This window comes from Pygocentrus nattereri, chromosome 4 (assembly GCF_015220715.1).
Source record: "Pygocentrus nattereri isolate fPygNat1 chromosome 4, fPygNat1.pri, whole genome shotgun sequence".
Taxonomy (NCBI): Eukaryota; Metazoa; Chordata; class Actinopteri; order Characiformes; family Serrasalmidae; genus Pygocentrus; species Pygocentrus nattereri.
Window position 1 is genome coordinate 5,157,800 of NC_051214.1, and position 27,366 is coordinate 5,185,165.

The window sequence follows — 27,366 nt, forward strand, 5'->3', positions numbered from 1 at the left end:
GTATGAATTATGAATGTTAATCCACTCCCTGGTTTGGCTGATCAAGCCCTCATTAAACTATATCAGGAGTGCTGACCACATTTTTAAAAATAAAGTATTTTTTGTTTCTTTTCACTGCGTTAATGTTTATTTGGATTGATTCTAATGCTGTGTAATGTTTTATTGCTGAGGTGCCAGACTTTTGCACAGTGCTGTAAATAAAATAACTATAATAAAGAAATAATAATGTTACAGCACCTTAGCAACTCCGTTACACTTCGTAAAGATACAAACACTCTGATTAAAAATAATGTGTAGGGGGTTTACAGTGTGGTTTAAAGTTTTTTGGAGTATTTGATACTCAAGTAAAAGTGTAAAAGTACGAGATGTACTTAAAGTACAAAAGATAAAAAAATATTTTTAAAATCTTTCTAATTCAGTTTTCTTGAAATCTGAATCTTTCAGAATTTTCTTTCCTGAATGTTAATTAGTGACATTAAGCGTACATATAGGTTTAAGATAGACCTGCATCATCAGCACAATTATACAAATGATTTTAATGTCAGATTAAATGTCATTTTTTGGAGCGCACACCAAGAAGAGTTTGTTGAGCTAACCAGAGCATGTAGTTCTTCTAAATAAGGCTTAGTAGGTTTTGGTTTTGCTTGTTCTTGGTTCTTGCTATGGTTTGGTAGGTTTTAGTATGATTTGGGAGTTTTTGGAAGGGTTAAGATGTTCTTTAGTAGTATTTAGTAGTTTTGCTGTACGTGTAAATAATCCTGTGTTTCCAGACTTTAAAATGCTTCTTATTAATATCATAAAAAGCAAAATCTTAACCATGTAAAGTAGCCTAAAGGCTGCTGTGATTGTAGCTGTGCATTGTCATTTTTATTATTAATAACTGATCTAACCAGTGTGATATATTTTTAGCCTCCCCTTCATGTTTCATGAGAGGGAGCATTGTGTGGATGGCTTTATCAGGCAACCAGCAAAACAGTGAGTAAGAAAGAAAAATCCATCTTGCGCAACTACAGGAGCTTCCAAAGCCAGACAATACAGGGTGATTCAAACAGATTTATCTGATTTCAAAGCACCATATTTTTTCAGGTGCAGAGGAACCAATCACAAACCAGGTGAAAGAGGAGCTCATAGAGTTTCTGACTGTCACTAGAAGATGGCTCCCTTCAGTCTGTGAGGAGATGAGACCCCTGAGCAGAAAGCGTTCGGCGTTCTCCACGACAATAAGAGTGAATCAATCATTACTGTGCAGCGTGATTTTCGTCAGCAATGTTAAATGGAAACTATTGCCGATGGATGATATGGCCATTAATCTGCCCAAGCCTAATCATTTACACCCTTGTGTGGTGTTGATGTGTTTGTCACTCAGTGGTCTGCTGGACCCACTGCATTATTTTAAATCATAACCATAACAAGTTATGTAAAGATTCCAGATGTTTAAAATATCAGAAGTGTCCAGTGTAGAGTTCTACTTTAGCAGCTGTAGCCAATCAGCAGCCTGTCCATGTTATCTAACCACACACACACACACACACACACACACACACACACACACACACACACACACACATAAATGTGTGGCGGGTTCAGTGTGACAACCCTGAAAATGGGCTATTTTATCTATGTATGTTTTTCACAGAAAAGGCCAAGGAACCTGGGATACTGCCACCTTCTGTGGGCCAGAACCCATTTAACATAGTCTGAGGGGATGTGGAAAAGTGTCCTGTGGTCGGACGAATCAACATTTGATAATTTTTTTTTTAAATCATGGACACTGTGTTCTCTGGGCTAAAGACCACTCAGCTTGTTATAAGTGCACAGTTCAAAAGCCAGTATTCATGATGGTATAGGGGGGGCATTAGTGAACATGGCATGGGTGACGTGCACATCTGTTTGTAAATAACGGGTTTTATTAGTCAGGATTGTAGTAGCTGTTTATGTCAATCTGTATGATCCATTTTGTATTAGAACTAAAGGTAAAAGTTCTTCAGTAATTATATGTTAAGGAACTCTGTGATCTACTGTTGTTCAAACAGATTAGCTTCATGAATAAATCACTGAGACACACAGGGCGTGAGAAGGTATGCCTTACTCTCAACGTAGTCTGGCATTTTTCCAAAGAACGTCAACTGTGTTTTTCAAAGGAACCTTTATGATGATGGATTGTGTGACTTGTTGTGACTTCCTAAGCCACATTAAAAGAGTTCTGAACGTAAGTGGAAGTATTTGAACTTCAGAACCAACCAGTTTTGTCTGTTGGATAACAGAAAAAAAATCTCAGCGGTAAAAAAGTGGTTTCAGAAAAGCAGATTCGCATACTGTAGAATGCAGATGTCATTTCATGGGTATGCTACCCCCGCTGAGTTTCGTCGCCACTGGGTGTTTGGCCCACACCTTCCTGCCAGCTCTCACGGCTGTCATCTTGGGGCGCCGGGGGTGGGCGTATACCACACAGTGTTATTTGGAAAAACAGTAATTGTGAAATGCAGGTCACAATTTACAGGTCTGTGGAATCTGAAGAGAAAAATTAAGCAATATGAGTGCAAAGTGTACATCAACTAACAAACAAATCAACACTCCAATGGTTTTAGAGAAAGTGTAGTTTCTGAGATCTGCTCTGATTTCATTTTTCTCCAGAATTTTACCATCAGAATCATAAACATGTTTATGATACATTAACTTTAACCACTACAATAACCTGCTGTTTAATGATTCTAGATCATTAAAACCCCATCATGGTATAGGGGTGCATTATTGCACATGGCATGGGTGACTGACACATCTGTGAAGGTGCCATTAATGCTGAATGATATAAACACGTTTTGGCACCATCTGCTGCCATCCAGACCACGTCTTTTTCGGGGTAGCCTTGATTATTTCAGCAACACAATGTCAAACCACATTCTACATGTATTACAGCAGCACATCTCTGTATTAAAAGAGGCCAGTCCAGACCTGTCACAACTGATAACATTTGGCAATTTATAAAAATGAAAAAATACGACAGAAGAGACCCTGAACTGTTGAGCAGCTGAAATCTTACGCCAAAAAAACATTTCACTTTTAAGACTACAGCAGTGTCTCCTCAGTTCCCAAACGCTTACAGTGTGTTGTTAATAGAAGAGGTGATGACACACAGGGGTAAACAGGCCACCTGTCCCAACATCAAATTCAAAATGGGTATATATTTTTCAAAAATACTTTTTTATATAAAAATACATTTTTACTTGCATTCTGCACAACGTCCCAACTTTTTTGGAAATGGGGTTGTATTAAAATAAGGAAAATGCCACACCTGAAGGGGAATTCAACCCACTGTTCTAAACTTAACCATGTAAAAATAAATTGTTAAGATGTAAACAGAGTCATGGAGAGAGGTTGAGGTGAAATGCTCTGTTTTAGAGACAATTCATATTTTTAAATACATTCCTGGTACATGCAGGAAAAACAGTAGCCAAAGAAATCATACAGCTTTTTCAGATTCAACATCAACATTACATAGAAAAACTCTGAGGACATGTACAGGTTCACTGGTGGTTCTGGATAGGAAATAAAATAGCTTTATTAGTGTTGTGGACATTAAGACCCCTGGGTCCTATCACCACCACTGTAAAGAACTCTGAGCTTGTAAGTTTCTCTACAATGAACTAATATCACATCAAACCACTCCGAGTGATATTTTGAATTAAGAATTATGCAGAAATTCTGAACTATCCCTAAAAATGTTTCATGAACTAAACCTGTTTTGTAAGTATTAGATCAGTCTGATATCTACTATATAAATATTATATATGATAGATGGAAACATATTCACTGCTATACCCTAAAAAAGAGTATTGATAATAAAGAGGCAATAGAGAGAGCTTTATATAAAAATAATTTTCTGGGTTTGAATCTGCTGACCACTGTTTGTTGATGCATGTGTGTGTTGATTTTCCATGTACACCTTCCTCCTGTGTAACGCGGATGTGCACTTGTGGTTAATTCTGTTTTGACAGAGATGTCTAGTGTGGTTGTTAATAACAGGTTTTATTAGTCAGGACTGTAATAGCTGTCTATGTCCATCTGTATGATCCATTTTGTATTAGAACTAAAGGTAAAAGTTCTTCAGTAATTATTTGTTGAGGAACTAATCCGTGATCTACTGTTGTTCAGACCAATTAGCCGCATGAATAAATCACATATGAAAGACACACGGGGCGTGAGAAACTAAGCCTTACTCTGAACGCAGACCGGCATTTTTCCAAAGAACCTCAACTGTGTTTTTCAAAGGAACCTTTATGTTGATGACTTGAGTGACTTGTGGAGTTCTGAACGTAAGTGGAAGTACTTGAAATTCAGAGCCAACCAGTTTTGTCCGTTGGATAACAGAAAAAAATCTCAGCGGTGAGAAAGATATTTCAGATAAGCAGATTTGCATACTGTAGAATGCAGAGGTCATTTCATGGGTATGTAATGGGAGAGCTGGGTTTGTGTTTTTTCCTCCTTATTATGTTCATTGTGAAAAAAAAAAAAAAGTAAATAGGTATATAACTGCAAACCCAATTAAAAAAAATTGGGACAGTAGGTAAAACGTAAATGTATACATTCTTGTGTCCTATACTGATACCACATCTGCTGATGAGCATCTGCTGAAACTGATGCCAGTCCAATACCATCTTTTTCTCTCTCTTAAACAACTAAGCTATTAATAATACATGTGTCTGTCTGGATGCACTTTGCTTAATCTAAACGTCTAAAGAATCTTGTGCTCAAACGGTGAAAGAAATATTTTCCTCCCTTAAAGGAAGAAATACCAAGCCCACAACATGACCCAGTTACGCAATACTGCTGCTTGCTTTTATTTCAACTTTTCTACATACACAGAGCGATTAGCAGTATTTTTGGCTGATGGATCATAGATTAAACTTTTTTTCCTTTGGATTTCCAGCCCAGAGATTTGGGCCAGTATTGGACCGATGTCAATACTGAGTATCGTGCCCCCCGAACACATATGCTCATTCTGAAATTGATGTCAGGGGCAATTTATGGAACACTATGAAATATTTACCCAAAAAAGAATGAATTAATTAATGAAACGAGTGATGTTATCATGCCTGGGTGTAAAAGGAGCATCCAGGAAGAGCTTCATTCTTTATATGCGAGGACAGGTCAAGGCTTGCCACTGCACGAAAGTGCTTCAACATTTGTCAATAACCACCGTCCCTCATTGCTTCCACAAATGCAAGTAAACCTTTTGGTTCATGGAAATCATGGATGTGGTTCTCTGCAAAAAGGAAGTGCAGCAGAAGACTTGTATAACTGAAGAATGGCCAAAAAAAATCAGTTTTCAGAACTGGATCCATTTGTGCCTTCAGTTCCCAAATAATTATGAAGTGCTTTAAAGAAAAGATTATATAACACGGTGGTAAACATGCACCTGTCCCAGATTTGTCCATGTAGAGTTTGAGTAACTCAAATGAATTCCTGGAAACTTTAAACCTCTCCATTTACACACACACACATTTTATAAGCCATTTATCCTTCAGGGTTGCAGGGGAGCTGGAGCCTATCCTAGTGGTCACTGGGTGAAAGGCAGGAAACACCCTGGACAGGTCGCTAGTCCATCGTAGGGAACCTCTCACCTCGTTAGATAAATGAAAAACATTTTAGCAGCACCGTGTGACCGTGCGCTTAAAACAGAGAAACTAATTCACTGTGTCTTCACAATACAGTGTAATTTAACTCAATACAGTGTAATTTAACAAAACACAGTGTAATTTAACACAATACAGTGTAATTTAACACAATACAGTGTAAATTAACTAGATTTCAGTGAAGGAAATACAAATCAAGAATTTATTGTACAATTTAAATGAATAAATCACATCATAATAATGAAGTAAGAAAGGAAAGATGGATGAGAATTGAAGGAGAAAAGAAAATGAACAAGGACACTGATGTGAAGCACCTGCATGTTGTCACCATCTGTAATCATTTTGTTGTGTTCTGATTCAGTTACTACAGAGCCAATGGCTCCCCCTTGTGGACAATCTCATTAAATGTGAGTGAGTGAGTGATTGACAAGCCAGGCTCATGAGGTGCCGGATGTCTAATAAAAAGGAAGAGAAAGAAAGGAAGCAAGGAAACGATGGACAGACAGTAGAAAAAAAGGAAGGATAGAAGAAAATGAAAGAAAAAAAGGAAGGAATAAAAGATGAAGAAGTGAAAAAATGAGGAATAAAGGAAGCAAAAGAGAGAGGTAACCAAAGAAACAAAAGGCAAGGAAAGAAACAAGAAAAAAAAAAGAAAAAGGAAAAAAAAAGAATGAATAGAAGGAATTTTGGGGGGGGGGGGGGTGGTGGGGGTAACAGCAGCTTGAGGGTTTTGAAAAACATACAGCACAACTGTCACTGAAATCATCTACGGCACAATAACTGAACAGATTCTGTAAATTAAGAAGGAGAAGGAAAAAGAAAAGGTCGGAGAACTGCAAGCACTGCAAATATGTAATGATACAATAATGTAAATTATTTTGAATTTACGTTTTATGAATTGTGGTGTACCACAGACACATCATTCTGGATCACATAACCTTACCAGTGATTTCCAGTTAAACCAGAATCCAGCACAGAGCGGATGAGGCTGAGATCTCAGTCTGAATGTTGTTGTGATAGAAAGAGAGAGAGGGAGAACACTGCAGACTCCAGGACTGACCGTTGTGTCCAAACTTACTCTCATTGCTCTGTCCTTTCCTGCTGACCCCTTTATATGAGACTGAGACGCACAGCACATATCTAGTACAGCTCCACACAACCTCCCAGGAACAGCGTCCACTCACACTCTCCTTACTCAACACCTGCCACCTTTTATCAAATCTCTCTGGATGATCAGAGTAACACTGATTTATCTCACTGGATGTCACCACTCTGTTCCTCTCAGACAAGCTGAGGTAACGATGGACTGTACTCTGTACAAATGTAAGCTATAATAGTAATATTTGTGTGTGTGTGTGTGTGTGTGTGTGTTGTGTACATACACTATAGAACATCTCTAGTTTTTTGGCTCTGAGGGTAAAATCATCTGAACTTCTGTAGCTGTGAAACCACACAAAGCAAATGGTCCAACAAACTCAATGAATGAGACCCAAACAGGATACCCACCCTGAAAGAAGCAGGTAGCAAATATACAGCACATGTTTAAAGTGAACTCATTCAGTGTTTTAAGTGGACCATCACTCAACCTCTACCTCTAGCAATTTAGCTACGATTTAAGACTGTAGTACTACACCAAGAAAGACATGAAAGCCCAAAGTCAGAACTGCTTAACTTTGTCCATTACACAGCTGCCTTTAATCTGCAACTGCTCAACCAAAGATTCCCATCATCTCACAGCAGGAAGCTCCTCTCACCATGTGGAGAGAATTTTCTGAATTCCTGCTTGCAGAATTCCTCTAGTCTCTCCTTCAGATCAGAGAGAGATTTCCTCACTCCATCAAATGAAAGATGTTGATGGACAGTGATGCTGGAGGAGTCCTCAGATCCAGAAGAGGCACTGAAAGACTGGAAACTCTACAGAGAGGTTCTACACACACACACATACAGACTGTAGGACACTGTGCTTAGTAAGTAGTAGATTAACCCTCTCAGGTCCACATGTTGTATACAACATCAAAGGACGTTGTACAGAAAAGAATACATATCTTAGGAACACAGCTCACTAGAGACTTAGAGATTTTTATTTCACCCAGGACTGGAAACGCTGTGCCAACAAGAATTCAGGGGCACAGCCTCTGATTGGTCGACAGACTCAATCCAAGTGTGATAAAGCGTGTCCCTAGATCCCTGCAGTGTGCTGTAGTAGGGGGCACACTCTGTGGGTGGTGTAGGGCGGATGGTCTCTTGGTTTTCAGTTCTTTGAGATAAGGATGATCAGTCCACAGGTGAGTATAGGTAAATATAATAAATAGGTAAATATAATACAATACAATAGTCTTGTGATGTATAAGGAGTATCTTACATCATCACACCGAGGCATCAGTGGACGGCTCTATCTGCTGTTGTAACTTTATTAAAGCTAGGTACGATTAGTAAAGGAGCAGCTTTAAGTAGCTGTGGCAGTTTGTAAAAAGTTCACTCAGGTACTGAGAGGCGAGGCCGTTTACAGCTTCATATATGACTAGAAGAAATTTTTAATTTAGCTGGCAACTAATATACGGCTGATAAGGCCAGACCTCCTAGTTCTTGAAAGGACTTACTAAAAGTTTTTTCAGGCTTTTGCTGGACATCATTAATCCAACCTGGAGATAATAAATGCATGAACAAGCACCCTGTAGACTGTGCATCACTTCATTTGGCAATATTGTGAAGATGAAGGAAAGTTATTGTAGTAATATTGCCTATATGCATATCGAAGGACAGATAGGGGCTGATTGTTCCACAGATGTACCTGATGTAATTCAGAAGCTTTTAAGCTTAAGCGTTCAATTACACAGTTTGTTTCTAGCAGCTTTACGACCAAGAAAAAGAACCTCTGTTCTGTCGGAGTCTTTAACAGTCTTATTACACTGAAATGTATAATTTGGTTTGGCTGATATATACAGTTGTGTGACATCAAAGCAGTTGAAATGAATCAGATGTCTGAAGAGTTAATGTCTCTAAAAGCTCCCTTACAGAAAATGATTGCATAAAGTAATTAGAAATATGCTACCTCATTCTCACAACTCTATTTTATATTCATTTTGAGAAGATTTTGGACTAAAACATAGATTTTAAATGCAAATCATGATGGATCAACTTTACATACAACTCATGTGGAGCTCCACTGTATAGTAAATAAAATATACCCCTGGTTCCTATCACCACCACTGTAACGAAAGACAGTCTGTAAGTTTGTCTACAGTGAACCACTTCACATCCAATTGCTCGGAATCTCAACCTCTGACTAATAAAAACAAAGAAAAATCTCTAGAATTGAAAAAAACATTACGGTCAGCTTTGTTTTCTGATGGATTTATTATTGATGTGCAACAGAACACTAACATTTTCACCTGTTTCACTGGGGTATGAACAGGGGGTGACACACAGGCCACGTTCTCTGTTTTCCATCACTATGAGAAAGAAACAGCAATGATGCACAACATCATGAACAAATCAGGAAATGGCTACAAGAAAACAGCTAAACAGTTGAAATGGCCTATTTCTGCTATGGAAGCAACAATTAAGGAGCTGAAAACTACTGGTGACAGAGATCTAGGAAGAGGATGCATGTTTATACTGACCCCATTTTCTTCCAAAGGCCCTGGACATAATAAAGGCCCTAATACCAACAGATAGTAAATCAACATGTGACTTCTTCAGCCAGGAAGCTTAAATTGCATTGCAATTGGATTTTCCAGCAAAACATTGATTCTCATCCCAAAATCAGAACAAACATAGTTCACTGACCACAGAATCAATGTTGTACCATGACCATCCCAGTCCCCTGACCTAAACCCCATAGAAAACCTGTGGAATGAGCTAAAAAGGAGAGTCTACAAGCATGGATCTCTGAATCTGAAGTATCTGGAGAGGTTCTGTATGGAGGACTGATCTCGGATCTTTCGCCATGTGTTCTCCGTTCTCACTAAGCGTAATAGGAAAACATTCAGAGCTGTTATCTTTGCAAAGGAAAGCTAGACAAAGCACTAAATAAAGGGGTCTAACAATTGTGGCTCACACAAATTTGAGAAAATGATTTATTTCTGGACTTTTTTTTCTTGTACAAGGTTAGATTTCATAGTTTAAGTAATTTATAGTTTTTCATGGCCTGCTTTTCTCATGTTAAGTGGACTGACAGTATTAAGGCACTGCACAATAAACAGACAGGTGTGTTTAAGGCCTACAGAGAAACACATGGTCAAATCAAAGACCCTCACTCTAAATGGCAACACTGTTATCCACATTCGGTGGATTCAGGTATGTGTACGGCAGAGCAAGCTTCTTGTTCCTGTTATCGATTTTCTTCTCAAGATCTTGCAGAGCACTTTTGAACTGTGCTATCAGTTTCAGTGACATCTCCTCACTGAACAGCTCCTCGGGGTAATGTCCAAGCGGATACTGTGAATGTACAACAGGACAATGTTTACGGTTCATTTTGCACTGATGAACAGATGAAGTGCATTTGATTAAGCAAATTCTGAAACAGGCCATTGACGTAAAAAAGCACTCATCATGAGGATCTTTCCATTTTACAAAGCTATTCATTCTAAGACAGAGACATGGAGAGGAAAGCTGCTTGTGGTCTGAAGTGTCTTTTCACCTTTTCCATTCCTTTATTTTACAGTCATTCATGTCCTTTGGTGCTGTTTGAGCATTGTAGTGGAGTGTATGGACTCACCCGATCAGCAGACTCCTGGCTCAGCAAGTACACAACAGCAATGGTGTTAATCGTGGTGCTGATGTCAGGTAAGGCCTCAAGAACAGAGTCCATGGTGGTTTCTCCTTTTTGACGGGGTGGTGGACATCGGAGAGTGCTTGGAAAGTTGGGCATAAATCCCCCGAATTCAAACTGAGAGGGCAGAGTAAGTGAAGGGTCAACCATAGTTGTTTACATTAGTATATTAGATGTAAATTCAGGCAAAACCTTTCACAACCTGGCCGCTGTTGACCGCAGCATGTTGAGCAGACACAGTAAAGATCACCATGGTGATGAACTTCACCAGCTCTTTGACCGTGCCGAAAGACTTGGGAAATCCTAAAAGTGAGGTGAGTGGAAATGTTTCAGGTAGGATTTGTAGCTTTAGGTAGAAAACAAACAAAAACACAAACTAAAAGAATAAAACATACCAGCTTCACTGCGTTCCAGGAAGCCGTTTTCTCTTATCTCAGTGAGCCATGAGTGCAGCTCGTTGTCGTCCTTGACGTCTTGATCTTTGTAGTAATGCGACACAAATCCAGACACAAACCTAGTGGATAAAAAAGTTTAGAGATTATTTTATTGTTAAATTGATGACATCATTTGTGGCAACATTTTAAAAAGAGGTTATGCAGCTAAACGGACAGAGTCTACAAAGTCTGACACCATTTATGGGGGAAATCATGGATTTAGTGTGAAGAACACTCATCAAGAACGTTTTGGCTGAAATAATAATGAAAAATATTTGATCAAAGACTTTGCACTGGTGGCGGCAGCCAATTTAGCAGGTTTTCTACTAAGAACTTCCAAGCAAATGAACACAGAGACAATATCATAACTGACATATGACCAGTGTAACTAACTCATGTGCTTTTTGCATGATTATTGTTTAAAAAAGGACATTTTATTAAACTGCATCAAGCATTAAGACTCTTTTCTGGGTTTCCTGGCTCTCAACTAGGGGAGCAAGCTTCCACTGGGTGTCTGAACAGGATCCACCACTTGGTAAAGTAAATGAACACCTATGGAAATGTCATTTATTGCACTTATGTTATATTCTACTTCAGTGTATCTGGGAGGGTTGAAGACTACTTTACTTTTAATGTAAGTCAATGGAACTAGACTTCAGTGATAGCTGAGGAGGGTAAAGTTCAGCAACATTACTGCTGGGCTTTAGTTAAATTTAGGGCTTCACATGCTTTCAAAGAGGGGGTACAAGGCAATTATTTATTTATTATAATTCTTTGGTGATAAGAAGCTAAGGTTAGCTGAATGTTTGAATTGTATTGTTCACCTTTCATAGAGCACCAGTTGTAAACTGGCACTTCAGACCTCAATACTGCCAGACTATTTAAGGTAGAATGAGAAAGTGAGGAAGCTAGCTACTGAGACATTAGCATGTTATTAGCATTTTTTATGCTTGCTATAAAGAAAATGACCATAATTAATTTAAACTAACTAAAACTAAAAAAAAAAAAAAAAAAACAACGGTTAACATAATTTTTGTAACACGTAGGAGCGATGATGAGGCGGACGCATGTGCTGAGATAAGCAAGATTTATTAGGGGCAAATGTTCAAAACGGTCCAGGGTCAGAGAGCCAATATGGATAGATACAAACGATACAACATCAAACAAAGACCATCAAAAGAATAGGGAACAAACAAGTCTTAAATACAACAGGGTCAACAAGACACAGGTGGTTAACACAGATGAGAAAAATCAAGGGTTGAGTGAAGAAACAAGGGAGCAGAACAGGGAAGAAACAAAACAAGGAAACACATGGACAAGTAAACAAAAGCACGTGGTAGACTGGGAGGGGCCAATAGTGACAATTTTTTAATGGAGAGAATTCTCACATTTGTGGATTTCTTTGATCTCTTGTTCTGCCATCTTGTGCTTTTTAAAATGTTTTTTATAACACACTTTTTTGGCCATGTAGCATCAACACTACACCTTTATCCCACCAAAAATTGGGACACCCTAATCCCAGACATGAAAGCACAAAACAGAGGGCTAAGTGGTAGGGGCAAGGGGTGAAATGGGATTGGGCCTTAGTTTGGACAAGAGCATCTGATAAATGCTGGACATGAAAACTGCAAATATTTCCGAGTCAAACTGTGAAATAAAGACTTATTTTCTCCAGATTTTGACTTGGCCTGTGCAAGAGAGAAGAGCGCACCCTTGGACTGATTAATGCGCCAAACAATTGCACCTATTTAGTAAGTCTTGTCCGGCACTTTTTCACAGCAAACTGTAAACTGCAAAGATGCAAAACATTGGTAAATCTGCCAAACTCTTCTCTTGTTTGTCACGGTTGGCTCCTCCCAGTCCCGTCCATGTGTTCTTGTTTTGGTTTGTAACTCCGCCCCTGATTGTTTTCACCTGTCCCTCATTGTTCCCTGTAATTAAGTCCTGTGTTTGCCCCTTGCATTTGCCAGTCTTTGTATCATTGTATCATTGTATCTGGTCTTTGTTTGTGTTGGTTCTCGTCATGTCCTACCCTAAATCTGTACGTGTCGGCTCATTGACCCTGGACTGTTCTGACTACGACCCTGGATTTGCCCATAATAAATCTCGCTTATCTCAGCGTGTGCGTCCGCCTCCTCGCTCCCCCTTACAGAAAGACTGGCCACCACAGGACGCAGCAGGTAAGCGAGACTCTGGCATGTGGTTGTTCTGTTGGGACGAAACTCCGGCTGTCTTAAAGCAGCCCGAGTTCGCCGTGTCCCAACGCCACCAAGCCGGAGACAGCAAATCCCCTGGCGCTGAGGGAACACGAGCATCTTGTCGCTCCCGCAAGAAAGCGGAGGACCTTCCCGCCTTGTGTCCGGGCGACGAGAGCTCAGGTAAGCGCCTTGGGTCTGCCCGTCTTGAGCGCCACTGCAGGGAGGAGCGACCTGCAGTGCAAGACGGTGTCAGACGGAAGGAGCGCGCAGATGACCCGTTTTGTGGAACTCGACTCGTTCGCAAGCGTCACTGCGAGCTGCCAATTGCTCGAGTGAGCTTTGGGAACGGCCGAGTGGGTCCAGTGTCTGTCTGTTCCTCCAGGTTGGAGCAGAGGTCCCCAGCCTGAAAGCCTGATCCCGTGGCCGCACCCCGCGGCACTTCTGATCCCGTGGCCGCACCCTGTGGCACTTCTGATCCCGTGGCCGCACCCCGCGGCACTTCTGATCCCGTGGCCGCACCCCGCGGCAAGCCTGCGCCTCCGGACCCGCCGCCAGTCGCCGCGCCTGCCTCCGTGGACGTCGCAGCAGGCCCGCCTGCCTCCGTGGACGTCGCAGCAGGCCCGCCTGCCTCCGTGGACATTACATCCCCTTTGTTCCCACCCATCCCGCCCTCGCCTGTGTCTGTTCCCCGTGGTCCTTCTGTGCCTTCTGTGTCTGTTTCCGTTCCTTTGTTTCTGCCTTGTTCAGTCCCTGGTTTTGTCCTTTTCCCTACTGTTGTGTCTGTCTCGGTTCCCTTTCCCGTTGTGGTTCCCGTTCCTATGTCTCCTTTTGTTTCTGTACCTGTTTCTGTTTCCATTCCTGTGTCTGTCTTGGTGCCTGTTCCCCTGTCTTTTGCATGGTCTGTTGTTCGTTCTTGTTTTCCTCGTCCTGTGTCTCCGGTCATCACTCGGTCGGCGTCGTTTTTTGTTGTGCCTCCTCGTCCTCCCTCCGTTTTTTGTCCTCGTTCTGTTTCATCTGTTCCTGTGTCTGGTGTGTCTCGGTCTGTGTTTGTTTCTGCCTCTTGTGGTTCTTCCTCTGTGTGTGGTTCTGCCTCTTGTGGTTCTTCCTCTGTGCCCGTTTCTGCCTCTGCTCCTGTGTCTTTGCCTGTCTCTGTGTAGTTTGTTTCGGTTTTTGGTCTCCTGTGTCTTTTTGTTTTGGTTCTGTTTTTGGTTGGCACGCCTCGGTGTGCGTGCCTTTGGGGGGGGTATTGTCACGGTTGGCTCCTCCCAGTCCTGTCCATGTGTTCTTGTTTTGGTTTGTAACTCCGCCCCTGATTGTTTTCACCTGTCCCTCATTGTTCCCTGTATTTAAGCCCTGTGTTTGCCCCTTGTGTTTGCCAGTCTTTGTATGGTTGTATCATTGTATCTGGTCTTTGTTTGTGTTGGTTCTCGTCATGTCCTACCCTAAATCTGTACGTGTCGGCTCATTGACCCTGGACTGTTCTGACTACGACCCTGGATTTGCCCATAATAAATCTCGCTTATCTCAGCGTGTGCGTCCGCCTCCTCGCTCCCCCTTACATTGTTCCCTTACTTGTAAATGATGTCCCACAGCTCCAGACCATCATCTCTGTAGAAGTAATTGGGAATCGTCTCCAACCCCCTCTCCTTGATATTATCCGGAATGCAGAGGGAGCTGTACGTCAGAGAAGAGGCTGCTCTTTTCAGGAAAGTGGTCATAGACTTATTCCCAATGGCAGTGAACTATATGAGGAAAAGCACAACTTAATTTAATAACCATCACTTAAAGAAACTGCCCAGAATTTGCTGATATCAAGTTCTATATATATTTAATCTACATTCTACTCTGGAATAGCGAAGGAGTTCACCTTAGGGAAATACCCATCCTCTGAGATCAGCAGACTCCTGGCCAAGATGTTGATCTGGAGATTATAGCGAGTGTGAGGTATCAGGAGCTGGAAGAGGAAGAGCGATAAAACACTTTTACTATGATGAATTGTTCTGGTCTTTTCACTGGACCTTATTTTAACCGTTAACTGTTAACTGCTAACTCCAACTGACCAACTTCCTCAGCTTACAAGCTGTCTTTCTCATGGGTCCATGGGGTCACAGTAGACTGGATATCATGAACAACATTTGGAGGTGAATCCAAATGAATTTGAATACATGAAAGAGGTCACCTTATACAGCGGATGACATGAAGGCAAGTTGCGCATCGTTGCCACAGTGAAGACCTCCCCCATCAGGTGAGCGCGCAGCAGATGGAAGTTCAGCTCATGTTCATTAAACTCTGCATTTCTCACAAAGATCTTCGCCAACAGCCAATCATTCTCAGAGTCGGAGGGCAGAAAAATGGGATTCCCTGGTCCAGGCTGCTGGTTCAACTAAATGGAAAGGAATCATAATTATTAATCAAGAAAAAGGGTTGTGATCAAGCCAGCCATCAGCACAGCACAGTCTTTTAAAATGCAGTATATAACTTTTATTTTATACTTTATTTCTGTAAAATTATATATTAACATAATCAACAAAGTCTTCTTTTCTAAATTTTACATTGTAGTGAGTTCAAGACATGTTTATGACATGTTATTTTAGATTGTGAGTTCTACATAGGTTATGACTTATTTTGAAGGTGTGGCAAATTTTCAGAGGGGCAGTGTGAGAAGTGAAAGTGCATTCCAGTCACCTTCACAGTTTCTTATAAAATGTACTGTGCAGGGTATTCAGACAGTCTCTAAATGTACAAAAGTCTGTTATTAAGCAGAACTATACAGCATGTCAACTCTTACTTTGATTTCTCTCAGTTTTCTCTCCACATGTGCAAAAAGACAGTGAGAAATAAGCGAGAATCAGTGCTGCATGATGCAGTAAAATACTATTGTTGTGATGCTGAGACCAAATGCATGCTTGACAAAATAAAAGATTGAAATATTCTTCATCTTCTAGATTATGTATGTTGATATTTTCAGGTAGAGTGTCGTGATCTTTTAAAAAAGCCATGGCATGAATGTTTATTGCTTTTACCTGGATGGCAATTGGCATCAGTTTGCCCTGAGTGCTGAAAAGCAGACAGAGTGGAGCAGCCAGATACTGCTTTTGATTGCTGATCACATTTCCCTCAATGTCTCTCAGTCTTTCGTAGTCACAGATGAAGATATTTCCCTTCTGATTGAATAAAAAAAAACTGATCAGTCAGGCATCAAAGAAAAAAAAATAAAACAGATCTCTCTTTTTTGTGTCCTGGTGGATGAGAGGGTTGCCTCTGTGCTTATGCACCAAACAACAAGTCAGAATATTTGGCCTTCTTGAAATGAGTGGGTGGGGTTCTGGAAAGGGTCCCGCCTACAGACTCCATAGTCTTACTGGGAGACTTCAATGCTCACTTAAGCAATGGCTGGGAGACCTGGAGAGGTGTGATTGGGAAGAACAGCCTGCCTGATCTAAACCCAAATGGTGAATTGTTATTGGACTTCTGTTCCAGGCATGGATCTGTTCCAAGTTTGAACACAAGGATGTTCATAAGTATACATGGTACCAGACCTTCTTGGGTCAAAGGTCAATGATCGACTTTGTTGTCATTTCATCCGAATTGGGACCATATGTTCTGGTCATTCGGGTGAAGAGAGGTGCTGATCTGTCAACTGATCACCATCTGGTGGTGAGTTGGATCAGATGGCAGGGAAGACTGATGGTCAGACCCGGTAGGCCCAAGGAAATAGTGAGGGTGTGCTGGGAACGACTGTCAGAGGCCCCTGTTCAGAATGATTTCAATTCCCACCTCCTGGAGAGCTTTTCTCATGTCCCGGAGGAGGTAGGGGACATAGCATCTGAATGGACCCTGTTCAAAACCTCCATTGTGGAAGCTGCCAGGCGTAGCTGTGGCCAAAAGCTTGTGGGTGTCTGTTGGGGCGGTAACTCAAGAACATCCTGGTGGACACCGGTGGTGAGGGAGGCTGTCAAGCTGAAGGAAGAGGGCTTTAGGGACTGGTTGGCACGAAGGACTCCCGATTCAGCAGATAGGTACGGACAGGCAAAAAAAGTGGCAGCCGCAATGGTGGCAGAAGCAAAATCCAGGGCATGGGAGGAGTTTGGTATGGCCATGGAAAAATGGCATTCATTCTTTTCAAGGAGGTTCTGGACAACTGTCCAGCGACTCAGGAGCAGTCGGGGTGGCTACGCCCAAGCTGTATTCGGCAAGGGTGGAGAAACTCTGACTTCAAATGAGGATATTGTCGGTCAGTGGCAGGAGCACTTTGCAATAGCAAGGCACCAGGGGCGGATGAGATTTGTCCAGAGATGCTTAAGGCCCTGGATATTGTAGGGCTGTCATGGCTGACACATCTCTATTGGTGTATCACACTGCTCAGGCTCCCTGGGAAAGTCAGTGCCAATGTGCTGGAAAAGAGCCTCCGACCGATAGTTGAACCTCAGATTGAGGAGGAACAATGTGGATTCCGTCCCGGCCGTGGAACAATGGACCAGCTTTTCACCCTCTCACAGATTGTTGAAGGGGCATTGGAGTTTGCCAACTCAGTCTACATGTGTTTTGTGGACTTAGAGAAGGCTTATGATCGCGTTCCCTGAGATATCTTGTGGGAGGTCCTCTGGGAGCATGGGGTGCTGGGGCTACTACTCTAGGATATCCAGTCTCTGTGTCAGGGCGTAGCCGGGTACAGGAGGGCATTGTGTGTGGAGGCTGGGTGGCGTCTCTGCTATTTGGAGATGATGTTGTTCTTTTGGCTGAATCACATGGATGCCTTCAGCACTAGCTGGAGCAGTTTGCAGCTGAGTGTGAAGCAGTTGGTATGTGGGTCAGCACCTCCAAGTCTGAGTCCATGGTTTTAGCCCAGAAAATGATGGCATGCCCACTCCAGGACCTGCCCCAGGTGGAGGACTTTAAGTATCTTGGGGTCTTGTTCACGAGTGATAGGAAGAGGCATCTAGAGATGGGCCACAGGCTGGGACAGGTGGCAGCAGTAATGCAGTCACTGTACCGGACTGTAGTGGTGAAGAGGGAGCTGAGCCAAAAGGCAAAGCTTTCTGTTTACCGGTTGATCTACATCCCGACCCTCACCTATGATCATGAACTGTGGGTAATGACCGAAAGAACAAGATTGTGAATACAAATGAGCTTTCTTTGTAGGGTGGTGGGCTACACTCTATTTGATAGAGTGAGGGGCTTGGTCATCCGGGAGGAGCTGCCAGGAGTAGAGCCGCCACTCCTCTGCATTGAGAGGAGCCAGCTGAGGTGTTTCGGGCATCTAATCCGGAAGCCCCCTGGACGCCTCCTGGTGGGGGTGTACCAGGCATGGCCTACTGGGACAAGACCCCAGGGTCGTCCTAGGACCTGCTGGAGGGATTGTATCTCCAAGTTGTCCAAGTTGGCCTGGGAGCGCCTTGGGGTCACGGGAATGAGCTGAAAGAAGTTGTGGGGGACAGGGTCGTCTGGGACTCTCTGCTCTCTCAACTGCTACTGCGACCCTATCTAGACTAGCAGTTAACGATGATGGTGATGATGATGGTGAGATCACTCTTACAAAACTGAGTGTAAAAGATAGATAGATGGTTTGAAAATGAAGTAGAAGAAATATAAAAAAGGCAACTGAATGTTGAAAATCATTACATATATATTTATAGGTAATATGAATATATATTAATATGTAATGATTTTCATAATTCATTATATATATATATATATATATATATATATATATTAGATAGATAGATAGATAGATAGATAGATAGATAGATACATACATAAAAACACAGTAAGTAAATCATAAGTAAAGCATGTCTCAGTGCTGCCTTCTAGCAAAGTAAGACCCAAAAATCCCAAATAGAATTTATAAGTGACTTTAAAAAACCCCAGTCATTGTAGCACAGACCCATGAATAACATAACCCCCTCCTTGCCCACTTTACTCTGATACGATGCACCCTGATAGCCTTGTTGACCCACGGAAGAGACAGAGAGACGTATCGGCAACACAGATTTACAATACATACAATACACATCAATACATATTGAATCACTGCCCTCAGTAAGAAAGTTATATTGAGCTGTATGAACAAAGACACATTGCTCAAAAAGCGTATTCAAATTTTTTTACCTTCATTTCTGATTCCAACGTGCTCGTGTCTGGTAAAAAACTTTTGACCATTTCATTGGTGACCGGGAATTTCTCAGGCAGTTTTGAGCAGCGCTTGATGATCATGGGATTCAGACCATTTAGAAACTGGTATGCAAAGAATTCATCCGTCATCCAGTTGTTCTCCACATATTCTGCAAAAAAAAGGCAAATGAAGAAATGAGATGCAACATGGAGACACTATGAAAGCTACACTATATAACATTTGGGGATTTGGAGACCTCTCTGGTAGAAGTATGTAATTGCATGCAACACATGGAAGAGCGTTTTGTACTGTAGTTTGTGCTTTGGACCCTTTACTTATGTGGATGGATCTGATGATTGAGAGTCTGTTGCAATGCTACTTCTTTGAGTTTCAACAAAAAAAAACTCAAATAGCTTCGACATGGATTCATTGGTGGCGTTAAATTACCGTAAGTCTCTGGCTTCTCGGAGAGAATCTCCTTGATCGCTTCAAAGCTGTTCCAAGTGCCGTTTAAAGGGTTTTCCAGTTTCAGCTTCATGAAACTGAGAAAAAGTATTTGGATACATGAAATGAGAACCATCATTATGCAAACCTGACAGTGAAATGATGGATTATTCAATCACACAACTTACGCTGCACCCGAGGTGAACTGGAATTCTTTTTCTCTGGTGAAAGAGAATCTGACCTCAGCTGGCAACTCATGTGGAGATTTAGCGAGCACAGTGTGAGGTAATCCCGGAGCATATACACTCCACCTGTAAGACATAAATACTTAATATGTTAATGCCTAGAGCCGGATTCTCTCAGGTGCATTGTGTTGTTCCATGTTTCTATCAAGTTCAAGGAGAACATATCATAGACCTAAAAAGTGAGACAGCGTATCAGTACTGAATGAAAATAAAACACAGCTGTTAATCTCAACATTACATGTGTACAGTTATATGCTTTAAAAGTTTGGAGGAACTTCTATTGATCACATTTTATACTAAGTGTTTCTAATAACTGTGTAGTTACACATGAATAACAATAATCAATAACTACTAATGATTTAGTAAATGTGGATGGATTACAGAAGTACAGCCTGTGTTTACACGTGTATCAACTTCAGTTTTGCCTCATGTAATTAGACAAGTGTATCTTCTACAGAGGAACTGTCTAGTGTAGTATTACTTTAAAATAAGTGGACAGTTCCTGTGTAGTTGGTATGTAGTTACTGTGTAATAAAGAAGTGTAAAGATACAGTGTACGTAATGTTTTAATGTATGTTCTACATACAGGGTCTATCACAGGTCAATTTATTAAATAATTCATTTATTTTTATATTATTATTTTTTACTTTTTATTTCTCCCATAGCAAGGCTAATTCATCCTATTAAGTTTTAAAATCTTTAAAATAAAGTATGTTTGCTCTCACTTTATTTGGATAGTCCACTATAGTCCCCTATAGATTATCTACAGATGCTCATGTTGTTAATGAACTATCTGTTAAAAGTGAGTTAATTCTAATCCGGTGCGAGTTTAGGGTTAGGATTTGGACCAGGGTTAGGGCTAGGACCAGGATGAGGGTCAGGTTTAGGTTTTGAGAAAGTAAGTGTCTACAAAGCATCTAAAGTGGACTATCCAAATAAAGTGTTACCGTATTGTTAAATCAGTGAGGCATGTAGGACGTATTGTAGTACAAAGTTCCTGCCAGACCATGAGCTATTGTCTCTGACTTTACATCTACAAGGTGGACAGATGAGGTAGGAGTGTCTAAAAGAGTGGACAGTGAGTGGACAGTGAGTGGTTGAAAACTAACACACTCCTCGTTTTCTATTGCATAAATGAATGCTGGGTATTGTAGTGAGAAAGCGCCGACGATGCAAACACAACAACAAAGTCATGAACTGTGTTAAGTAATCAATCAGCCCTGGACAAAGTCTCAGCTGTAAAGACAGTATGTGCGTTTTACTGTAAGTAAGAATGTGAGTGTGTCAATATGATGTTCACTTACTTGAACTCTTGGCGCCGTTTCTTCAGGTTCTCTTGTCTGTGCGCCAGGAGTTGAGGAACCGTGTCCTTAGTTTTTAGCATGGCTACACGGGAAATGTAAAATGTGTCTAATTTAATGTTTAATATTAAAGCACATTATCAACAAACAACAACATGTTTCCAGTGTTCATTAGTAAGTGTGAATGTTCGAGGCTTAATGGCTACTTAAATGGTTCATAATTATGCCTTTGCAAAATATCACTAACATTTTACTGTAGGTGAATGTTCATAAGGCTATAAGTCAACTGAAATAAACATACATGACTATTTATAAAGGCTTATTGCAATAAGCAGCAGCTGTTGGTAACACTTGGTAACACTTTCTATGAATGTCATGTTTTAAGCATCTATAAACATTCATAACATGCTAGAATGCATTGATAACCATGGCAATAAATCTTTACAAAGATGCATGACATGTTATAGCCATGTTTATTATGCATTATGAATGAACATAATCCATTGTAAGTACTGTTCATAAATTATAAGAGCTTATAAGTTGTATTTGTCCACTCTAAGTAAAGTGAAGAGTGCTGTATTGAAGCCTCCTCCGGTGTTAAGAGGGAGGCTTGAAGTTGAAGTATTTATTGAGGAATTTAATGAAAGACTAAAACACAATAAAGCTCATTACAGGCTTCAAATGTCAGGGTTTAAACCAGTGATGATGTCAGCGTTTTACCCAATGTGGGAATGTACACCACCATTAGCCTGGCACTAACTTAGCACTGCTTATAATGCATTATAATAACAATTCATAACACAATCAACTTAGCTATAAATTGTGACTCACTATAATTAAATTTTTGAAATCTTCATAAACATGTTTATAATGCCTTATGAATGCATTATAACATGTTATAAATATGTTTATAGATGCTTACATAAGTGGCATTCATAGAAAGTGTTACCGTCAACTTCAGTGTCAAGTTGACATAGCACCTACATTAAGCTTCAGTTTTTGCTGACATTAGGTGTTAAATGACACAGCACATTATGACAGTTGGCTGTTTAACTCATTGCTATAAGCCTTTCCCAATGTTTTTGCAGGTTTATGTCAGCTGGGATGAATGTCATGTGATTGTCATGTAGCTTTGTGAGCACAGCAAAGTGTTTTTAAAATATCTCACTGAAGAAATACACTGTTCCCTCACAGATCGGTGCTTTAAAATGAATCAAGGCATTGTTAAAGTATTCAACGTTTTTACGCACCTATAGAATGCCTGAGAAACAGCTTCTCATCTCTGCCCATCCAGCAGTAACATGGGAAAAGCACATTGACTCCTTCAGGTGTTGTTACAATGATTTTGGTGCAGAACCAGTCGTCATCAATGTGTGGCAACAATGATCGTGGCCTAGGCTCCACTTCAACCAGTAAGAGCTCGCCTATATTTGATTCGCTTTCGACTGTGAAAGTTTGCCTCTGTGGGGAGATAACAGATAATTTTAGTTAGGGATATTAATAGAATCACTCATAGTTTCCTTTTTTACCCGTTACCATGACAGCAGACCTAGCAAGGATACTAGCTACCTATTGCTATGTTTGCTATGGTTGTGTAGTGTATCTCTCAAAATGAGCAAAATGAAACATTAATATTTGGTCAAAAACATTAAAAATAGATATGAAGTTAATGTGCATGACTGTTTCACTGCAGTTGAAGTTGCACCATTTATTCGGTTACTCCACCGTACCAGCTGAAGCAATTTCCTGGTGGATGACTCGTTTTCTGTTACTATTGCACATCTGCACTGCCTCCAAATAAGATTTACTGGTAAAATCTAAAAGATCTTTTACAATTCAATTAAAGCAGTTTAGGATTTATCCAAATTGGGTTGCTTATAAATAAGTAAAGTATATTTTTATGTTTTTAAAATAAGTTTTATGTAAAGTATTTACTTAATGTTAATGAAGGCCATAAAAAATTTTTGTGAGTGAAGATAGATTCATATATATATCATTAAATATATTAATATTAGCAATATAGGGGCTGTTTGGCTGCCTCTATATGCTTCACCTTGATTTAATGTGAACCTTCATGCACTGCAATGACCCCAAACACACAAACAAATCAACACAGTAGCCCTTGTTCTTTTGCCCAGTGTTGGCTGTTCTTCATTACTCCCTGACATCCTTATGTTTTCTCATCGTTCTCGCTGTTTGAAGGAGAATTCCACTGAATTTTCTCATTGTTTAAAAATTAAACAGTAAAGATGTAAACAACATCATTCAGAGTGGTTTGGTGTGAAATGCTGGGTTCTAGAGAAGCTTACACAGTCAGAAATGTTCACTATGATGGTGATTGGAACCAGACGTCTGAAGAGTGCAATGGCTCTAAACGCTCCCTCACAGAAAGTGAGTACATGAAATGAAGACGCTGCCTGATTTGCCCCTTTCTTAAGCAGTTCATGGCGGAGGGCTACATTCGGGGAGGGTAAGAAAAAATAGTCCCCAAAGAAGATTCATCTGTAACTCTTTTACCATCATCAATGTTACATAAAAACCCAGAAGACACGTGTAGGTTCACTGGTGCCTTCATATAGTAAAAACAATGGCTATATTTGTGTTGTAGTCATGGCAACGCCTGGTTCCTATCAACAAAACTGTAAAGAAAGCTGAGTCTATGCAGTCAACCATTTCACACCAAATGAAATACAAATGGCTTTAATTGTTTATTAACTACCGAATTTGAAAAATTGGTGAAAGTCCCCTTCTGGTTCATGAAACCCTGATTGTGTTTAGATCAGACCTGGTCAGGCATGACAATCATTTTCACCTCATTACCAGTTTTGTGGCCTCTTTTTACATCTACAGACAGAGAACTGAATGGACTTACCGATCCAGGCCAAAAGGCTGTTAGCGTTTTAAGCTTATGGGGTCCACTATTGGAGATTGAGCCAATTAAGGTCATGTAGATCTTGTTAGACGTGCCAGCGCCAAGAGCTGTACCGGTGAAGACCTGGATTTTGTACTTTCCCATGGTTACCCTGTAAAATAATACAATAGGAAACATGTTATGGTTCTCTTGCTGGCTCTCAACGAAGGCGGTCACACTTTCTCCCTCTCCTCTCCCTTATCCCTCCTGCTTCACTTCTCCAGTCTAGTCTATGGTTTTTTCTTTGAGAGACTCTCTCTGCGCTCCTCTTCAAACTAAGAAAAATGTATTTGATCAAATGGTCTCTCAACGCACTTGACATCATCTTCTCAACGAGAAGTCTGGGTTCAGGGGAACCAGGACCACCTGTCCTGCCGGAACGTTTGCAGCTGGCTACACGATGGACGCATGGGAGAGGTGGCCAGTCGTGTGCCTGGCGGCTCTTTCCGTGGAGGATATTGAGGACATCTACCTATTCGGAACCATGATTACAGGTGTTTTGCTGATTGGTTTAGGCATTGCCCTGGTTTATCCCGAGATTCGGAAAATGAGGAGAGCTGTCCACAGCCACTTAAAGCTGCCCGACATGATTGACGTGGTGCTCAGAGCTGTCAGCACTCAGAGTGTGACCACAAATCGCAACACGGAAACTTCACAGAGAAGCTGGCAGCTTTGCAAAGGAATATGGATCGATAGAGAGACCTGATGGACAAAATGGACTAGGTGAGTAGTTGTGAAAATGCGACTACTGGCCTGAAGGCCAAAATAATCATACTAATCTGTTTTCGGCTCCCTGTATCAGCACTGTCCTTGTCCCTTCCCCCACTCCCCCAAGCACTTGCTGATTGTTGACTCTGCCTGGGACCCATTCAAGATTGTCTCTATGGCAATTTGCTGTGTTATCGTTATGACACCCAGCGGACTGAGGTCCCTAGACTGGGATGCCAGGCGAAGCGCCTTCTACAGGACCCCCTTCCCCACCCCTTCTGCCCCCTCAGCATGGCATGACAGGTCTGTGTTCAGTGCCGAATATGGCTGCAGAACCGGATGGCTGCTTGCTGTGCTGGGTTTGTCTTCACCCCCCGTTGAAAGTCTTGGACACTGGGTTAATGTGTACTTATGTGCTTATGATGCTGAGGTTTTTTCTGTTCCCAGACTTTATTCCATTAGGAACATAGTCTGGGGTATCTCCTCCCTTTCCCCATGTATTCAGTTTTCTGTATTTTTCCTCATTCCTGTCTTCCAGTCCTGTCACCCCCCCCCCCCGCCCCCCCCCCACCCATTTGTCATCTTGTATGTGCTTGGACAGGTTGATGTCCAATTTCGCTGGTACTTGTGGCTAGTGACAATAAAGGTTCATCATCATCATCTATGATAATAAACCAGTTCATGAACTGCTCTAGAGAGTCTGTGTCATGATATATTGATGCTGATCCCTGTGGATCTAGCCTGGCTCTGTCATGTTCTGGTCCCACTTTATATGAAATGTCTCTAATAACTATGTAATTACATGTGAACAACATTTGCAGCAACAATGTATCGAATAATGCATTAGTCACTATTACAGACAAGTATATCTTAATAGTTGTAGCAGCATATTGTGTCTCATGTAATTTCACAAGAGTATTAACACAAATCTAATTACATTCATAATCAGACAGGAACAACAGTTTCACAAGTTTATTTCCCCCAGCAGTAAAACGAAGTATGTAATAACTTACATTAAGACATTATTAACACTGTATCTGCCAGCTTTCCTAACATTTAGCCAGCATTGATGTTGCTAGTGCTGAGACACTGTAACCAGTTTCAGCTTTAAACCAGTCTATAATGTGACAGAACAGCAGACGCCCCTCATCTTAACATGTAGCTTTTATTATGTTAATTAAATGTGTTGCATTTCCCCAAAGCAACGTCTATATTACCACTGCATTATTACACAGTACCTACATAATAACCTCACAGGAACTGTCCACTTATTAAGTGTAACTGTAACACTACACTAGACAGTTCCTGATACACTTGTGTAATTGCATGAGACAAAACTGCAGTTGATAATGCATGTTTATTTATATAGGCTGTGCTTCTATAATCCATCTGCAACATTGCCTAAATCATCAGTAGTTACAGTGTTGTTATTCATATGTTATTCATTTGTAACTACACAGTCATTAGAGACACAATGTAAAATGGGACCGGTGTTCTTTGTAAATGCATCTATTCGGTAGGTCATTGTGTCTTCCAAGGCTTTCCCAAGGACACGGTTACAGTTCAGCTACAGTATATACAGTAAGATCTAAAAGCCCTGGTCATCTATTGCTATAATTCATTAACTCTCAGAACAGGGACTGACTGGTATCACTCCTGCCCTGCCAGGTTTCACACACAATATCAATCAAATATTGTTTCAACAAGAAGTTCTACATTACCTGATGCAGGACTGATACTCAGCGAAGACTGTAACTCTTTAGAAAGAGCGCAGCAAGTTCACCCAATGTGATACAGCCCTCCTGGATTGACCCCATTTATATACCCACCACACACCAGACACACCAGACCAAGACCCTCCCAGGGAGGGTGTGTCTGTGTCATGGATTTCATTGTAAATATCACTGACAGGGGGAGGACAAGTTTCCTGTAAACAAAGCAGTAAAACTTCACTAAACTTACACTAAACCATTTAGAACCTCAGAACATTAAAGAGATGTTTACCTGGACAGTAACACATTAATATTTACATTAGAATAAACACAAATAATAATAAGCAGTGATTTTCTGTGTGTAAACGTCTTTGTTTAGCCATTTCCAAACATCGTGGTCATTAGGTTTTAATCCACTACTTGGTTTGATTAGTCATTCTTGATTAAATTACATCAGGAGAGCTGGTGGAGGATCTAGAACCAAACCCTTGTTCTTCTAACTAACAAGGAACGTTTGTTGCTTTTTACTGCATTAATGTTTATTTGTGTTGATTCTAATCTCCTATAGCATTTTTTACAAATACAAACAGTATGATGAAATCGGATATTGCTGATGATGGAGAAGTGATCCGATGGCGAGGTGTAAAAGGCAATGATCTCCACTTTGGAAAAAGAGAGAATTAGAGAGGACTCATTTATCATTACAGTGCTTGCAAAATCTGTTGGGAAACTGGGGTTGAGAGAGAGAGAGAGAGAGAGAGAGAGAGAGAAAGAGAGAGAGAGAGAGAGAGAGAGAGAGATGGAGAAACAGAGACAGAGAGAGATAGACAGAGAGAGAGAGAACCTCATAGTGTCTCACTGTAGTGATTCACTGCAGTAAAAACAAACAACAAA

At 40.9% G+C, this 27,366-nt stretch overlaps 1 protein-coding gene across 1 annotated transcript; it reads right to left on the reverse strand.

Moving 5' to 3' along the window:
• Nucleotides 1-8,971: 8,971 nt before the first annotated feature.
• On the reverse strand, nucleotides 8,972-26,577 carry LOC108437540 (polyunsaturated fatty acid lipoxygenase ALOX15B-like). Its single transcript, XM_037537639.1, has 15 exons — nucleotides 26,482-26,577; nucleotides 24,014-24,164; nucleotides 22,392-22,602; nucleotides 21,145-21,226; nucleotides 19,784-19,906; nucleotides 19,599-19,693; nucleotides 19,148-19,320; nucleotides 16,063-16,203; nucleotides 15,219-15,422; nucleotides 14,907-14,993; nucleotides 14,612-14,781; nucleotides 10,803-10,921; nucleotides 10,610-10,710; nucleotides 10,354-10,524; nucleotides 8,972-10,073 (listed from the first exon to the last, which is right to left on the reverse strand). The coding sequence occupies exons 2-15, from the start codon at nucleotides 24,155-24,157 to the stop codon at nucleotides 9,894-9,896; spliced, it is 2,001 nt and encodes a 666-aa protein (XP_037393536.1). The 5' UTR covers nucleotides 24,158-24,164; nucleotides 26,482-26,577; the 3' UTR covers nucleotides 8,972-9,893.
• Between the last annotated feature and the right edge of the window lie 789 nt (nucleotides 26,578-27,366).

Bases quoted from the DNA above. Each gene is read 5' to 3' on its own strand.
- LOC108437540 (XM_037537639.1), bottom strand. From the start codon at position 24,157: ATGGGAAAGTACAAAATCCAGGTCTTCACCGGTACAGCTCTTGGCGCT. The intron at 16,204-19,147 runs GTAAAAAAATTT...TTATTCAATCAG, and splicing joins CGTTGGAATCAGAAATGAAG to AAGGGAAATATCTTCATCTG. The intron at 14,994-15,218 runs GTGACCTCTTTC...TTCCTCTTCCAG, and splicing joins CATGTCATCCGCTGTATAAG to CTCCTGATACCTCACACTCG.